Source organism: Eupeodes corollae, chromosome 1 (genome assembly GCF_945859685.1).
Source record: "Eupeodes corollae chromosome 1, idEupCoro1.1, whole genome shotgun sequence".
NCBI lineage: Eukaryota > Metazoa > Arthropoda > Insecta > Diptera > Syrphidae > Eupeodes > Eupeodes corollae.
In genome coordinates this window covers 88,185,196-88,203,983 of record NC_079147.1, presented here as the reverse complement: position 1 = coordinate 88,203,983, position 18,788 = coordinate 88,185,196, and the positions used below count along the sequence as shown (strand labels likewise).

General features: G+C 37.5%; 2 protein-coding genes across 3 annotated transcripts in view; both read right to left on the bottom strand.

Annotated features, from left to right (window-relative positions):
* The window catches only part of LOC129943504 (serine/threonine-protein kinase D1), a 127,556-nt gene extending 124,166 nt beyond the window's left edge, over positions 1-3,390 (bottom strand). For both annotated transcript variants that reach the window (XM_056053005.1, XM_056053006.1), the window contains exon 1: positions 3,010-3,390. In XM_056053005.1, coding sequence (XP_055908980.1) covers positions 3,010-3,135 — 126 coding nt within the window. In that variant the 5' untranslated portion in view covers positions 3,136-3,390. The remainder of the gene's footprint in view (positions 1-3,009) is intronic.
* A 13,735-nt stretch (positions 3,391-17,125) lies between these two features.
* LOC129939542 (uncharacterized) lies at positions 17,126-18,334 on the bottom strand. The gene is made up of 2 exons (XM_056047584.1): positions 18,176-18,334; positions 17,126-18,109 (listed from the first exon to the last, which is right to left on the bottom strand). The coding sequence occupies exons 1-2, from the start codon at positions 18,197-18,199 to the stop codon at positions 17,243-17,245; spliced, it is 891 nt and encodes a 296-aa protein (XP_055903559.1). The 5' UTR covers positions 18,200-18,334; the 3' UTR covers positions 17,126-17,242.
* Positions 18,335-18,788: the final 454 nt, after the last annotated feature.

The window sequence follows — 18,788 nt, the reverse complement described above, 5'->3', positions numbered from 1 at the left end:
ATTCCAGTAGAGATTTTTTAAGAACTGTTTCATAGAATTGTTATCCCTATTGACAGAGGAGTTCAACAGGATTTTGAGAGATGTCCCTGAAAGCTGCAAGAGGTCAATAATATACCCCTTACACAAAGAAGGGTATTATGATGTACCGGAAAATTATAGGGGCAACTCCTTCTTAAATTCTTCCGTAAAGCTTTTCAGTACATTGGACCGAAGAAAAGACATTTTTAATGCATTTCAAGAAGGATTTAAAAAGAGCTATTCTTCCATTCCTGACAACAGTACTCGCACACAGGAATGGTTGCGAGTTGTAAGTCACTTGGCCCTGGTTCACAACGGACTGTTGCGCCACCCAATTTATTTTTATTTTTATTCGACTATAGACCAAGTATTCAGTTTCATAAACAATGCAGAGGACTTCATAAGAAGAAAGCAAAAACTGCGTTTTATTCAATCGCAATTATGTTGCCAGAAGAAAATTTAAGCTTTCAGGATGTTAGCGAAAAAGTGACAACAATTCACATTAAGACCAAAATCCACCACCTAAGGCTCATCAACGCGCATGCAGAATTTTATGATCCCCTCGCCAAAACCTAAAAGCAAAACGCTTGAAGCCATTCACAAATCACCTGGCTTCAGGCCTAGAAAATCAATCGCCGGCTAAATTTTCGCTCTACGCCAGATCCTGGAGAATATAATATCGATACGCATCATAATTTTCATCGATTCAAAGCAAGCTATGACAGTGTCAACAGGAACGAACTATAGCGTGCCATGTCGAGTTTTGGTATCCCTGCCAAAATGAAACGACTTTTCAGGAAGACGTTGCAGAATTCTTGTAGATGGGTCAAAATTGGTAGAGACTAAACCGAAATCTTTGAAACCACCAGAGGACTTCGACAAGGCTGTCATGTAGCTGCTTTAATATTATTCTTGAAAGAGTGGTGTAAAATACCAACGTCAACACCAAGGGCACCATCTTCCAAAAATTCACACAATATCAGGGACATGCAGATAATTTCGACATTATGGGAAGAACCAAACGGAGTTAGGGGTGCCATTTCTGGTATCGAGCCTTGAGTCAACAAAATGGGTCTAGTGATTCACGAGGACAAAACGAAGTATTTACTGTCATCGATAGAGTCGTTTCCCATCGTAAACTTGGTCACAACCTATAAATGGGTAGATATAACTACGAGGTGGTAAATTAATTTATCTATCGGAGTACTGCTGTTAACTCTGCTAATGACATCAGCGCTGAAATCGAACGTAGAATAACTTTTTCTTATCGCTTTTTCTTTGGCCTAAGTAATCAATTGAGGAATGAGGCCCTATTGCGAAGTACAAAGTTGACACTGTACAAAATCCATATCATCCCTTTCATACTGTATGGTGCAGAAGCATGGACTGTTTCCCAGGTGGATCAAGGATCCCTTGATATCACTATAAAATCAAGAACTATACGGGCTGTAAAGGAATTTGTCACTAGTCAAAAAACTACGGGCTTCAGCCCGTAGGGTATTATACGCTTAGCCTGAGGGAACCAGGAGCAAATGCAGACCTCTTTTACGGTGGAGTTATAAAGTTGAAGATGACGCACGCACGCCGGCTTGGTATTCGAAATTGGAGATAGCAAGCTAGAAGTCGAGTAAGCTGGAAGGATTTATTACTTGAGGCTTAGGTAAGCTGTAGCACCAACTTATGTAAAGTAAGTAATGTTTCTCAAAAGTTGTATTGAACAAAGTCTTCTATAGTTGCATAATCAAAGGCATCTGAATTTCGCAGTAGCATTACTGTCAGACCAATTTTAAATTGCAGCTGATGTGAGAGCACCCTGGATAGTTTAAGTGAGTTAAGAAACTCTACTGGGGACTCTGTTCTGAGTCCATGACTGTGTCCATTGGTAGATACACCCTCATTCCAAAGGCATAAAGCAGCTAAAGATCTGATCACGCCATTCTTGATGATGAAAAATATTATCTAATATCTAATTATAAGTGTTATGTGCGGATCCGCTCAAATAAGACTCATTTTAACGAAGTTAAATTAGCTTAAAACAATCCACATCCTCCTAACTACCTTCACACAAGAAATCATGTCATAATATTGTTCGGTTGCGAAGTGATGTAGGCACAAACAAACAAACAAACAAACGAACGAACTGCTTTCCTATTTATAATATAGTCAAAAAATTCTCTTTACTTTGACACATTACTTACTTAAATAAATAATATTTATGATGATGATGATCTGTACCACTTAAAAGTTTCCAACTGTCATCATTACATATTTCATCATAATCTCTTTTTCGTATACCTTCTCGGATTCAACGCATTATCCTTACTTTCACTTAGAACTTTTCAAACGACCAATCGTGCAAAGCACAACCGAAAAAGAATTTCTGAATGATTCGGATGACGACTTTCAATGACTTTTTGTGGACAAAGTGTTTGTAGACTAAAGCCAAGATGAGATGAGTTCCATTACCATCCTCAATAAGTAACTAAGCTTATCCTTCTTCTTTTACATTCTCACAAATGTATAAGGATTCCATAAATTAAGGTCAAGATTGCCTGTCATTACCATTGACTCAGAGTACTTTTGTCCAAAAACAATCAAATTCACAAAAACAATGTCTTTTTCAATATAAAATGGATAAGACTTCTTAATCTCAGTTTTAAAACTTTCTTCGAAAATTATTTAAAACAACACAAAAAAAAACACAAAAGTAAACGAAAATTGTTCTCAAATAAGTTTAACGATTTGTTTCAAAAAAAAAACTTTAAAAAAATAACAGAGTTAAACTTTTCCATTAAGTTATAAATCCCTATTCTATCCTTAACCTTAAACAATATAAAGAAATAACAATAAAACAAAAGAAATAGACAAAAGAAAACAGAAAATGAAAACGTTTTCTCAAATTGACTGTCAATTTTTTAGAAATAAAAACTAAAATAAAGATGCTTAAGCTTCGTCTACAGACTTAAGAATTTATTTTGGATGAAGACTTACCTTGGAATTGATAAATTCGCATGCCATATCCTTGAGTGATTTTAAAGTTAATGATGTCGATGGGACGGATATCCCGTCACGTATATTTCCAAATTGGAAAAGGAACGTTACTTCCGGCCCTTCCATTATGACGGGCACTGTATTGAATCGATTCGCCAGCGCAACAGATTTACGTTATCTTTCTTACGTTACGGATATTGTTGTTGTTATAGAGATGAGTGTATATAGGATATTGATTCGATTATACAAAGGGGATAAGGACAGTTTTTCAATTTCTTTTCTTATCGAAATTAAATATTTTGCATTTAATACCAAAGTTGATAATTTTTGGATTTAGAGTATTTCAACGGCTTCCAGTGTCTATAGAGATGTCCAATTATGTGGAATCTGAAAGTATAAAAAAGAGAGAAGGAAAAAGTTAAATAAGTTTATTTTAGGCTTAAATGGTCAAAGTTCTAAAAATTGAATATAAATAAATTTCCTTTAAAAATGGCTGAAGAGGTAATTTGTCATAAGATCCGAAAACAGTTGGATACAGTAGAAGAGAAAGGGAAAAAATGTATTACTTTCATTCCAGATAACATATTTAGTGGCACTCGACGGAGGGGCAGGCATTTTGAATAACTGAATTCAAGGAAAAGATTTTGGATGGTACAAAATATATTAAATTTGGTATTCTGGTTAAGTTTTTTAAAAGGCCAGTGACCTAAGAACATTAAAAGTATAAAGTCAATATCTTCCTTTATTTTCAATATACTTGACTTGAGAACTATTGATTTATATAAATAATAAGTTTCTATTTGTTTTTGTTCCCCAGCCTTTTAGTCGAAAATCTGTTATACTAAAATTTATTTTACGAATAAGTCGATATCTTTTCTGGTTCCTGAACATCGGTGAACATTTGTTGGCTAGAACCGCAACTGGAGATTGGGTTCTAACCCTAGTACAAAGTTGTTTTGGACCGCAAATGAGTGAGGGGAGAGAGGTGTTTCCACTAAAGCACCTCTCCTTATCCAGACGACATCGGAGGAATTCCCGAGATTGAATCAACGGTGGCAATTCCAGTTAGGTTGAACTACTAAGTGATCACCTTATAAGGCTACTTTGACATATTCGGAGCCCAGGCCTATAAGGAGCGGTTTATCCGGCTCCCCGTCCTTGGAGTTATACTATGGATCCGATTACACGGATACGCTGAAGATGTTGTCTTAATTGGAAGATCAAAGAGTGATATCACTGAAGCGTTTTGGAGCATTGCGATGGAAGATTGGTTTAGTGGTCAATGTTGTCAAGACCAATTATATACTTTGAGGTAGTTAAGGACTTTGTCTACCTAGGCACCGCTATAAAGTCAGAAGTAACACCAGCGCTGAAATCAATCGAAGAATAACTCTTGCAAATCGCTGTTTCTTTGGCCTTAAATGGAAATTGATTAGTAAAGTCCTCACTCGAGTATCTAAAATCACAATCTATAAGACACTCATCATCCCAGTTTTCATTTATGGCGCTGAGGCTTCGACCCTTTCAAAGAAAGATGAGAGTGTCTTAAAATGCATAATGGAGTGTGCAGGAGAAGATACAACGACGAACTGTACGTGCTGTACAGCGAAATTGACCTGGTTAAAAGAATAAAAGTCGACTTAGATGGCTTGGTAATTTTTAACGAAGGTTTTCGAATCAAATCAATAAAATCTCAAGATGGTAAATGGATCGGAAACCCGAAACAAAAGGCTGATCTCTTTGCTGAACATCTCGCGAATGTTTTCAAGCCATTCCCAGCAAGCACAGCTACAGATCCCTTACAGTTTGTTGACAGAAACGACGAATGTGAAATACCTCTTGTCACGCTCAAAGAAGTAAGAAGCATGTGTCAACATAAGTTGTCAAACAAAAAATCACCAGGGTACGATCTTATAACTGCTCAGGTTCTGAAAGAAATGCCTCTTATAGCCTTCAAGAAACTCCAATTTATAATAAACGCATGCCTTAAACTAAGATATGTGCCACATCATTGGAAAATTGCGGAAGTCATTGTTATACCTAAACAAGGTAAGCCACCAACAGAAGTTACATCTTACAGACCAATATCGCTTATACCAATCATGGCAAAAGTTTTTTAAAAACTGCTACTTAAAAGGCTTAACAAAATAATTGAAGAAAGAAGACTAATTCCGAGCCATCAGTTTGGATTTAGAAATAAACATTCCACGATAGACCACGTGCATCGAATTACGGATGTTGTGGAAAAGGCTCGTCTGTATTCTTAGATGTTGCTCAAGCTTTTGACAAGGTTTGGCACTTGGGACTTGAGTACAAACTGCATAGGGACTACCCCATGCAGTACTACGAAATACTGAAATCCTACGTTACGAACCGACTCTTTAGTGAACGGTACGACCAAAATTACTCGGAACTTAAGAAAATTGAAGCCGGTGTACCACAAGGAAGTGTCCTAGGACCAACCCTGTATCTGTTATATACAAGGGATATTCCAGTGAACATCAACGCTATCATGGCCACCTCTGCTGATGATACTGCAATATTGGTGCCAGATAAATCCGTTACGAAGGCTACACAAAAATTGCAAAATGCAGTCGATAAAGTTAGTGATTGGACGCACAAATGGCGTATCAAATTAAACGAAACAAAATCGACGCATATAAACTTTACAAACAAAAACATAAACAATGTTCCAATTTTTATAAACAGTACAGAAGTACCTTACTCCAATACCGCCAAATACCTTGGAATGAATTTGGATGCAAAGCTTAAATAGAAAGAACACATCAAAAAGAAAAGAGAAGAACTAAACTTGAAGTACAGAAAAATGTACTGGTTAATAGGAAAGAACTCTGACCTATCTATCCAGAACAAACTAATGTTATATAAGCAAGTATTGAAACCCGTTTGGACATATGGCATCCAACTATGGGGCTGTACAAAGAAAACAAATGCTGAACCCATCCAAAAATTCCAAAGCAAGGTCCTTCGTGGAATAATAAATGCCCCTTGGTATATAAGAAATAGCGATCTACATCGTGACCTTCAAATTGAAATGGTTACAGAAGTGGTTAAGAAACACGCTGTATCACACAATCAGCGACTCTAAAGTCATACTAACTCTGAAATGGAGACCGTATTAAATGTACGAGACAATGTTCGGAGATTAAGAAGAACCAAGCCTCATGAGCTGATGGGCTAAAAGCTACAGGAAAGTGTTATAACCTTAAACTTCCCCCAATGCGATTTTAAAAATTAAGAAATAAAAATCATTTGTCGATCTTTCATAGATTGGTCCTGATTCACCGGTGGTTTTAGTGCGGTAAGAGTCCCACACTACTCGGTACCGATTCTTACCGAGTGTCTTTTGAAGATTTCCATCGGATATAAAAAAAAAAAAAAAAAAAAAAAAAAATCATGAGGGACGGCTGTGTGGAGGAAAACCGTGACTCAGATGGCGCACGCAGGTGGGAGAAGACCTCAACCAACTTGGCGTGCGAAACTAGAGACAATTAGCTAGGGATCGAGCTGGCTGAAGATGCATGTTGCTTGAGGTCTAGGTCCGACGCGGACTGTAGAGTCACCTTAAGTTAGTAAGTTAAAAGCTAAGATCTTCAAAAAGAGAATCATTTCGCAGAAGTTAACATAATTTTCTAAATATATACATTTTTCTTTGGTTAACATATTTAACTATCTGATTTCAAACAGGTTGCAAAATGGTCGTATTAGTTCTTCGCAAATCAAAGGCTTTAGAAAATCCAATGTATGTTCTGCGTCCAAACCTGGTCGACAGAGGTCACTCAGAACTATTAAAAATGTTAAAAAAGTGCTCATCGAAGTTTAGTCAAGTACTTTCAGTTCTAAGCATACAGTCTTAGGCATAGGCAGGGATTGTACCCAAGAAGTCTGGCATGGTTATCAACTGACCATATCACTTCTGTGAATAAGTAATACCTTTCGACAATTGACCACACCAAACAGTAACTAACTTTCGATTGCTGCTTCGTGTCATCAGAAAAAATTGCACGAATGCACGGCCTTATGACATCAGTGACGGTTTCACAAATTTTCCAAATGTTTGTTTTGTGGTTTTTTTCAATGATTTAAACGTGTCTAACGATTAACTACCGTAAATATCCATTTTGCGGTTTTAAAAATATAGGTCTGGAATAAATTCGACACCTGTCCAACTAAGTTCTTAAACCAACAATTTTTTCAGCAACGAAGCACATTTCTCGCTCGGTGGGTATGTTAATTAACAAAATTGTCGTATTTGGGGTTTTGAGAATCCTCAATTAATTGAAGAGAGATCATTACATTCACACAAAGTCACTGTTTGGTGCGCTCTTTGTTCGGAAGGTGTGATTGGAACTTACTTCTTCGAAAACGACGATGGAACGATTTTCACCGTTAATTCGGAAAATTGTGGTCATATGATAAGCGACTTTTGCTTGTTATTGAAGAAGACGACTTGGCCGCGCAATTTCTCGTCTCGTCGTGGCTATATCAACTGGCCACCAAGATCATGCGATTTGACACCGCTGGACTACACGAAAGACAGAGAAAGAAAGAGAGATGTGGTCGAAAATTACCTCAAAAGAATCGATGCTTGTAACAATTCGCTTGGTAATTTGATATAAAAGATGAAGCGTTTCACAAATAATGTCTAAGTTCAAACTTTATAATAAAAAGGAAATATCATCAAAAAATAATATTTTATATGTGTTTACTTTTAAAACCGCAAAGTGGATAACCCTGTATTTCAAACCCAATAACAATAAATTACATCTTCTTGAAAACCACATGTCTAAAAAATATTATTTATTTGTTCAATTTTTGATTTCACTGTAAGTTCATTCATACCAATTATATCGGCGAATAGACTTCTATCTAAACAATCTCTAAATTCTTTTAAATGTTGAAAATTGTCAAAATTTCAATTCTACAAATCAGACGGTTTTTAAGAATTTTAAGGTTATTTACATTGACGACAAACAACAAAACACATTTCAAATACCACATGTGTTGACATTTCTGTTAAAATAGCTCTCCCAAATTGTAGAATTTCATTTTGGAAAAAAAGAAAACAAATCATTTGTTCATGAAGGGAAATTTGATTTCTAGCTAAATGACGGTGAACATCGGGTGTCTAGTACCTCAACTGGAGATTGGGTTCAAACCCCAGTGGAAAGTTGTGGGGGGCAGCAAACGAGAGAGGGGGGAGAGGTGTTTCCACTAAGGCACCTCTCCTTATCCAGGCGGCAACGGAAGAATTCTCGAGATAGAATCAACGGTGGCGTCTACAGTTCCAGTAAGGTCGAACTACTTAGTGAACACCTTATAGGGTTTCTTCGACATATTCGGAGCCCAGGCCTATAAGGAGCGGTTCATCCGGCTCCCCTTCCTTAGAGTAAGGATCTGACTCTCCAGGTTGGGGGTTGTGCCGTCGGGTTGACTTCCTGGCCACGTAAAAAATAATTTTATTGCGAAGCACCAAGAAGCCTCGTATACGGACGAATTTACTGTTGACAACCCACGCAAACGAAATAAGGACAACGAACTTCGGATATGTACGTTGAATGTTAGGTCCCTTAACAGACCACGTGCAGCCGAACAATTAGCGGAAGCCCTAAACTGCTGCAAGGCCGATATTACCGCCATCCAAGAAGTGCGATGGGGTCGACCGGGCAAACGCAAACTAAAAGACTGCGATATCTACTACGGCGACTGCTACCGAGAACAAAGACAGCGTCTATTTGGGTGTGGATTTGTTGTTTTAACTAGGCTCAGGCAAAAAGTCTTGAGTTTCAACAGTGTGAGCGAGCGCATCACGACAATCCGCATCAAGGCTAAATTCGCCAACATAAGCCTAATATGCGCGCATACTCCAACAGAGGAGAAAGATGAAGACACCAAAGACATATTCTTCGAGCTCTTGGGCAAGACATATGAGCAATGCCCTGGCTATGACATTAAAATTGTCTTAGGAGATTTTAATGCCAAGCTAGGAAGAGAAGACATCTTTGGTGGCATAATCGGGAGATACAGCCTGCACGACACTACCTCCGACAACGGATTCAGGCTGGTCGATTTCGCTGCGGGGCGAGACGTTCTGGTAGCTAGTACTCAGTTCACGCATCTTAATATCCACAAGGGGACATGGAAATCTCCTGATCATTCAACCGTCAACCAGATTGACCATATTGCGATCGACGCACGACACTTTTCCAGTATCCAGGATATCCGAACATTCCGAGAGGCCAACATTGACTCGGACCACTACCTCGTTGTAGCCAAGGTACGGCTACGGATATCCCGATCCAAGCCAAAACAAGGAAGTACTGTGAGAAGATTCGACGTTAGACGGCTACAATCGCAAGAGACTGCCATGTCCTTTTCCGATCGAGTCTCTAATAACCTCCTAAGGAGTCCTATGCTTCCTGCATTAAGCATTGAAAACCAGTGGCAACATTGCCTTACAGCCATCAGAGATGCCGCCTCTGAAGTGCTAGGTTTCGCACGGCCACCACAGCGAAACCCCTGGTTTGACGACGAATGCCGGCAAGCTCACGCAGCGAAGCAAGAGGCATACAAAACGGCGCTGCACAAAAGGACTAGAGCTGCTCGTGAGCTCTACGAGCAGAAGAGGAGAGAGGAATACCGACTTCTTAGACGAAAAAAAAGAGAGCATGAGAAGCGCGCGATCGAGGAGATAGAGGGATGTCACAACAGGAATGAGGTACGTAACTTTTACCAAAAGGTAAAAAACACCTCCCAAGGGTACCAGCCACGAACCGAAGCCTGTAAAGACGATCAAGGGAACATCGTAGTAGAACCACAGTCGATGCTGAGAATATGGAAAGATCACTTCTCCAAATTATATAACGGCGACGACGAACCGAATTCCGCTGTAAGGGAGATAGAAGCACTCAACCTCGGCGACGCAGATCAACAATTCCGCCCACCCGACCTTGACGAAGTGAAGATAGCTATATCTAAACTTAAGTCAAACAAAGCTGCTGGAGCTGACGGCATCACCGCCGAACTATTCAAAGCAGCAGGCAATGACTTGGTAGGGAGCATGCACCAACTCATCTGCAAAATATGGTCGGAAGAACGCATGCCCGATGAGTGGAATCTCAGCATAGTATGCCCGATACATAAGAAAGGAGACTCTCTAAACTGCGCCAACTACAGAGGCATTAGTCTCCTTAACATTGCGTATAAGATCCATTCTGCCGTGTAATGTGAACGTCTGAAGCCATTCGTCAACAACCTGATTGGTCCTTATCAGAGTGGCTTCAGACCAGGAAAGTCCACTATCGACCAAATATTCACACTACGGCAGATCTTGGAAAAAACCCAGGAGCTTCAAATGGATACCCACCATCTCTTTATCGATTTTAAAGCCGCGTATGACAGCATCTATAGGGTAGAGCTCTACCGAGCAATGTCTAGTTTTGGCATCCCTGTCAAACTTATCCGTTTGTGCAGAATGACGATGGAGAATGCACGGTGCTCTATCAAGGTCGGAAAAGATCTTACCGATGCATTTGATGTCAAAAAAGGTTTTAGACAAGGCGATGCACTGTCATGCGACTTCTTCAACATCGTGCTGGAAAGAATTGTGCAAAACTCAACCGTCAACACTAGAGGCACAATCTTCCAAAGATCCATCCAATTACTCGGATACGCAGATGATATTGACATAATTGGAAGATCAAAGCGTGATGTCAGTGGAGCGTTTTTGAGCATTGCGATGGAAGCGAAGAAGATGGGTTTAGTGGTCAATGAGGGCAAGACCAAGTATATGCTGTCATCAAAAAAGGACACTGAACGACGACGTCTTGGACAAAACGTCACCACAGCTATAACTTTGAGGTAGTTAAGGACTTTGTCTACCTAGGCACCGCTATTAATGCAGACAACGACACCAACGCTGAAATCAAACGAAGAATAACTCTTGCAAATCGCTGCTTCTTTGGACTTAGAAGGCAATTGAGAAGTAAAGTCCTCTCTCGAGCATGTAAAATCACCATCTATAGGACACTCATCATCCCGGTTCTCATTTATGGCGCTGAGGCCTGGACCCTGTCAAAGAAAGATGAGAGCGTCTTAGGATGCTTCGAGAGAAAAATTCTTCGGGTGATTTTTGGTCCCGTACGCATAAATGGAGAATGGAGGAGAAGATATAACGACGAACTGTACGGGCTGTACAGCGACACTGACCTAGTTAGCAGAATTAAAGTCCAACGGCTTAGATGGCTAGGTCATGTAGAGCGGATGGACATCAACGCTCCAGCCCGGAAGGTCTTCGAATCCAATCCCGAGGGACGGCGGCGCAGTAGAGGAAGACCGCGACTCTGGTGGCGCACCCAGGTATGAGAGGACCTCAACCAACTTGGCGTGCGAAACTGGAGACAGCTAGCTAGGGACCGAGCTGGCTGGAGACGCTTGTTGGTTGAGGCCCAGGTCCGCCCCGGACTGTAGCGCCACCTTAAGTAAGTAAGCTAAATGACTTCGTTTATAAACAAATTGCCGTATATGGGACGTGTGGTTTACAAGAAAAGTCTGAGCCGTAACCCTTTTCAAATAGCACATCGATCTTTAAGAGAAATGGAACTATATGTTTTTAATTCTCCTGAAAGTGCAGTTTTCTTAGTATACTCCATATTATGTAACCGTTACATTCAACGATATAATTTATGATATTTCTCAAATTATTGCAGAATGATTCATCTATCCTCACCAAATTAAATTATTAATGGTTTAAACTTAAAACATATTTTGAATGAAACATTCATAAACAAAAGTCCAACTTTTTTTGTTGTAAGGATGTAAAAAACAGGTACCCAACTGACTTCCGGACAATTACATAATATCCTTTAGGTATAATAACGTTCTCATTTTGTTTTATATTACAGAGGCAAACTTTAAAATGTGTCTTTAGCACTCCAGAAAACAACAAAGGACGAAAGAATAAAAATATCCCTCAAGCTTTTTCGGGTTAAAAAAACACAACCTTCAATTTATTTTACCGCTTTAACCCTGATGCTGTACACACATAATTTGAAAATTGGAATATTAATTAAAATCTTCTCCTTAATTTTTTTTTGAGATATCAAAAGAGGAACAACAAATTAAATTTCCATGAATACTTTCGTTTCGAGGTTCAAAAATTAAGTATTACTACTAAACCTCCAGTATCCAACAAACATTAATATTTTTCATCCTAATTACATTTGCATCAAACATATATAACACAGTTCTCTTCTGTTTACTGAACTGACTCAAATGACCATGTCAATATGTTACGGAATATTCTCAAGGATTACAAACTTTCCAAAGAGCAGGATGTTGCTTGGTACAGTTCCTTTTCTCAAAAACACAACATGCTACGCTTAAACGCCTTTGGTAAATTTTCGTTGTCGTCATCACAGAGATATTTAAGGAACCATATTTGTTTTGTAGCACTTCCTGAAAAGTGACTTCCGCCGCCGCCCTCGCTCTCGTCCTTTATGATATGACGTAGACATTATACAAATATGAAATTCAAATTCAGAGAAATTCACCATTTAAAAAGAAAAAGAAACATAAGCTCCTTTGATGTCTTAATATTAACTTGCTTGGTTTCTATTTTAAGCTTGTACATAAGCTCCATGATAATATTATACAACAGCTCCATTCACTTATGTGAAACGTTTTTGTTTGTAAGGATAACAAAAATTTAATAAATATATTTACAAAAAAGAAACAAAATTACTTGCATAATTCACATCATTAAAAAATATGGTTTTGAAGATTATGAAATAAGAACACAACTTATTACTGTAACAACTCCAGACTTTAAAAAAATCTGTTTATTCATTTGTTTTTGGTTAATTTTTTAAATCTCATCATTTTTCAAATTGAATATAATTCCAAAGAGATTTCAGCAAGAAAGTAATTTCGAAAGTTTATGATGACAAGTTGTTTTGTTTTTCTAGGGAAAACAAATTTAATTTGAGAAACAAACTGAAAAAAAAAAAGATTATTCTGGAATAAGATCCACGCTGTTCGCATTGGTGGCTTTTAAAATAATTCGTGTTTTGAAATTAGCTAAATTGTCAATTAAGGAACTTTAAGGAAATTATCAATGAATTGAAGTTTAAGCTGTAGAACCCGTGGTGAACCTCTTGTTACAAACGAAGGTCGAGCTCCAAATCATCTTCAACTGAATAAAGAATATAGTCAGAAGGTATCGATGGTATATCCAACGTTATAGTAAGACATTTACCGATGAAGGCAATTGACAGTTATACCACAGTCTTCAATAATGGATATTATTCATTGCATTGGAAGACCGCAGTGGTTCATCCTCTCACAAAAAAAGGAAAGGACAGCTCCAACCTGTCAAATCTGCGGTCGACAAGTCTTCTTACGAGCATCAGCAGAGTTTTCTAGAAGATCGTAAAAAGAGTTTTGACTAAGTGGGCTGCGGATAACAAAATAATTCCGGATAAATAATTTCGGTTCAAGGCGGGCCATGACAGAATTGATGCTGCGTCTAAACTTGTTTCTGATGTCCAATGCAATAAATAAAAACAATTATGCAAAGGTGCTATTCTGATTGATTTGGAAAAAAGGTTTTGACACCATATGGTCATAGGGTCTTCACTTAAAACTAGAAGACTCCACTGTCTAGGGCCACGTTGGTTGGCATCGTTGATCTTCACAGGCGGCGATTAACAAGCTAAGGTGTAGTGAAGTACCTCAGTATCTGGTAAGAACAGTATTTATATTTCGACAGAAATATCAATGCTGCTCTGGCCAAGGCTAGAAGAGCCTTCGGTATAACGAAACAACTGTTTTACAGCAGTCGCGGCGCCTTGATTCTAGAGTGAAGGTGGGTTACTACATGGGCCTCATACGGCCGATGATTGTTTATGGTTGTCCTGTGTGGTTCAGCGTTGCTCCTTCCCAAATGGAAAAGTTTCGGGTGTTCTAACTGGGCTCGAATCAATAGAATTGACAATTTCGTGATAAAACTAGTTCGAAGTCACATGGCAAGAGCAATTAATTTTTGGGGCCTTCTATCTAAACGAACGAGTACTTTGAGAGTGTTTGAGCGGCTTCATTCCACTAGAGGCATTCGTCTTTTTAGATAGATGCGGTCTGACCCTTATCCGTCAGACGAATAACCGTGGATAGGCGACTCCTTTACAATCGATATGTCATCGGTTCAGTAGGACTGTGGCCGAACGGGACCTAGTATATAAGCTGTTGCACTACCTAATTTATTTATTTATAAACCAATGGCAATTGAATTTTTAACTTCAAATAGTAAGCTATTGCAATCGAATCGATTTGTCAAATTGAAATTGTTGACATTTCTCGACGTCTCAAGGTCCCCAGAGTCAAAAGAAAACATTTTTAGAGAGATGGATGAGCGTGCGTGTGTACGTTTGTTTGTACGTCCGTACGTTCGCGACGTTTTTTCGTCATCCATAGCTCAAGAACTAGTAGAGATATCAACTTCAAATAATTTTTTTTATACAGATAAAAATGCAGAAAGATGCTAAAAGAACTTTTAAAAAAATTGCATAACTGGTTTTTTTTTACCATAGCAATTTAAAAAAGGTGAACATTTTGGTTTACCCTAAATGTATCACGAAAAAATAACACTAGAGACTTAAATCTTAAAATTTTATATTATACCAGCTGGTTTACCCGTTTAACTATTTTATTTGAGGATTTTTTTATGAGGATGAAAAAACTACTCTTTTCTATTAATTTATATATTATCTCTGTACATATTTCTAAAACGGTTATAATACTTCTATGTAAATAATATTTATTGTTCCTTTCTGCCGCGCTGACACGGGAGGAAGCAACATAAAATTGTCCGTGGGTAAAACAGGTATTTGTGATGTCAAGGCCTGCAACCTTCAAGGTCTGTCACGGTGTCTTATTAATAGACATAGCAAAACAAAGCTTTATAGGAAATTGTACTCGTTTAAATTCGAACGGATATTCGTCAGAAATCATAGGTATCCTGGTAATGACACGACTTAACCTTGTGCTGAGCCGGAAAGAATTTTAGCTTCAATCACGTTCCTCTGCATAGCTACTATCCGTAATCTAGTACCATTGCATAATTTCGGTGCATTTGAAATTTCTCATAAGTATTATTGAAGCCCCAATTTTCAAGTCCAAATTATGCGGAGGAAGTCCTGATGTATTCAGAGATTTTAAAAATTCAATTGGAATATCAATAGCATTATCTTGATCAGTCAGATTATCAATAAAAAGATAAGTTTGTTGATGGACACAGAAACGTTTTTAGGTGCTGAAATTGCTCGTTCACGTAACCAATCATCCGTTTTCTCTAAGGCTTGTGGTTGCGGCTAATCATTAGCTATTAATTCGTCTTGTCCAGTGACGCTAGTTGAAAATGTTGGTTCTATTAGTACTTTACCATCATTATTTAAAATACTTGAATTTTCTATATCCAAAAGAGTTCTTGAAAACTGTGCTGCAGTTGTAAGCGCATATTTGTGGTCAATCTTAAAAGTTTGAAAGAAGCCCTCAGAAACGAAGATTTTAGGCAAGCATTTATTTCATCACTTTTGTACCCCTTAGGACAACTGGCAATGTTTGCCAAAAATCACCAGCGAACAGTATCAGAACACCTCTAATGGGCCATTCATCAGCTCTATAAAATCATTAAGTGTAAAAGTTGCGTGAGCGGTTTTTCTATTCTGTAGTAATGTTGCAGCAATCCAAGATGATGCTACTGCTTATGCAATTTTTCCTTGCATTCTGAAATTAGCAGGCAAAAGATTGATCAAGAACGTTTTTCCAGTCCCACCAGGTTACGAAAAAATAAAATGATTCTGCTCCAAAACAATTTTGTGCTGCTTAGAATAATGTTTTTAACATCGTTAAAATTTTGATAAAAATCGACAGTTTTCTTACAAAATATAAAAACCTAAGAAAAAATTAAAAAAAGTTTTGAAAAGTTGATTTCGACTAATAGATTTTGATAGATTTTGAAATCAAACTATTTCATCATATGCAAAATATTGTTGGTAGTTAATTTTTTGTTTCAAATAACTCAACAGACACCTACAGAACACGAACCATACAAACCTTTTAAGCAAGACAAATCAGCAGACGCGGTGGGAAGTTATTACTGTGGGTCTCATCTTGTTTAAGTTACCAATCAAAAAGGTATATCACCCAAGAATTATAGAAATGTTTACCGACTTATATTTTGAATAATATCTATCTTCGAGCTTAAGTGTTTTAGACTTTTGTGTACGAAAACAAACCTTTACTTCAAAATTATTTAATAATTTATTTCTGGTAATCTTTTCATTTAAAAAATAATTCCAGAAAAGCCAGAACACTATAAAACAAACTTTTAAATAAACCGTATTACTTAGTGCGTAAGAGGTTAGAATAAACACCAATGTACAATTCTTTTTTGACATTTCCAACAAATTTTCAAAATGGAAAGGAAAGAAAAACAAGTTGCAGAAATTAAGATTCAACAAATCAGCGTATTCTGAACTTGTCCCTTCATTTCATTGATTGTAAAAATAACTTCCAAAAAGAAACATGCATTAAAGTAAAAATTCATCAATCCTACTTTATAAGCTTCTTGAGTAATTAGAATAAAGACAATTTGCAAAACACACTAAATTAAGTCACTGAATTAAGCACCATTTACACAAGCAGTGACTTGAGTAATCAACATTGGCTAATTGTTTCTTTTTGACCACCCTGTATAAATAAAAATAAATCAGCTAGTATCTTTTATTTTTACTCTTTTCTTTCTCTCTCGATGATTCTCATTAAGTCGAATCCACGAAAACCTTTATATGACTTTCGACTGCGTTTAAACTCCAACACTTTCTTTATTTCAACAAATTGGTGGATAAAACTTTTCGACTCGTTCCAAATAAATTAACATTACAACGGTTCCCCGGAAGTAATAAGCAAACACGTTGTTCATTATTTTTCCTATTCCAACGAATTTTATTTTCACGTCATTCAAATCCATGACCCATAATTAATGTAAATGCACACGAAAGCCCCCAAAGCATTTTACTCAATCATAAAACTTTCAACATTTTGTTTAAGAAACGAAAAAATAATTTTAATTTATTTTCAAAATTCAAAAGGTTTCGTATTTTATAAATTAACAATTCACTAAAGCTTACACACGCAGACATTTTTGTATTTTGGATTAATTGTAAATATCGTCGTCAACTATTTCGGTGTATGGAATGAGACGCCTATTCGGTGGCCTAACCAGTGCGTTGGATTCATCAGCTCTAAAGTAGCTTGCAGCCACATTACCTCGACCTTCTATTACTCTATTATTATATGACCGCTCCTGTAACCCTTGCTGATGCGGTCCGTTTCCGAATTGATTGGATGTTGGCTTTGGCAGGACTGCTTGGACTCGATTTAAATCAGCTTGCAGGACAATTGTCTTGCAATCATTACCTGGTCCGCATGTAGTTATCATTCGTGTCAGTGGCCCACCATTGGCCAAATCCACCAGCTCTGGTTTAAATTGGCCAACAATTGGTTCCGGATTGCAGCCCTGCTGTTCGATGCTGTTGCCCAGATTCTCATTCAAAAGCTGAAATTCGAATCGCATGACATTATTTTCGGCTTGCGGATTGAACAGTAGTTGAGGTGGTGGTGCATAGTTGACATTATTTAACTGTGGTACGTTCACGGAGGGTAGCTCAAAGTTTAAAGCTGGTGGTGGTGGTGGTTGATTAAATGGTTGTTGCTGTTGCTGCTGATGATGTTGATGATGATTATGAAGCGAATTCGAATCAAAATTGACAGGATTTCGATGAATATTTTGAAGGTTCTGTTGACCTTTGTCGAAATAGCTGCTGACTAATATATTCTGTTGTTGTTGATTTTGCAGCGGAGGTGGCTGTAAGTCCTGTGAAAACGCCTGCGAGCCCGTTTGGTGATGTGGTCTTGTTTGGGAGAAGTCGTTGATTTGAGGTAAATTAGTTTTCTGATAAATATATCCTCCTCCTGTCTGCTCAGCCAACACAATTCCGCTACAAATCACCACCAAACAAAACTATAAAACGCCGAATAAAATTAAAAACAAAATATAAATTATATAAATTTTATATCATCAGTTTACCAAAAACACAATTTTATTCTCCATTTAGAGGTGTTGTAAATTTTTTAAACTATTATTAATTTTTATGTAACCAAAAGAAAAGATATGAACAAAAATAGTTTATCATCGGATGAAGTCTGAACTACGATTGAGGTGATGACGATTCGTTTGGTGGAAACACGAAATTATTAGATTATAACTTGTTGATGAAGATCTTGTGAGATGAAGCCTTAAGCTAAATATCATCAAAGAAACTTGTTTTTCGAGAGGAGAAAGCATAGATTTAAGAAGGGGAAATGATTTGTTTGTTATTCGTCTTTGTTCATTAAATTAATTAATAATGCCAGGTTTTTGTTTAATATTCGCAGATTAGATACAAAAATTAGTGTCGAAAATTAAAATGCTAATTTACAGGGTGTTCATTAGTTAAGATTTACTTCAACTTGTTTTCGTATTTCTTATTTTATTGAGAAATGTCTTCATGTTGGAAATGACGTAGATATTGTAAACAAGACCTGTCATAAGTTTAAAAGAGAATATTCAAAAACAAAAAATTAGTTTATCATACAACTTGTCATGAAGTCTTAGTGAACTAGGGCCTAGGGTTTCATTTAACTTGGCCAAAACATGCACA

Coding starts and splice junctions, on each gene's coding strand:
- LOC129939542 (XM_056047584.1), bottom strand. CDS start 18,199: ATGGAGAATAAAATTGTGTTTTTG. Junction 18,110..18,175: donor AGAATAAAATTGTGTTTTTG/GTAAACTGATGA, acceptor GGCGTTTTATAG/TTTTGTTTGGTGGTGATTTG.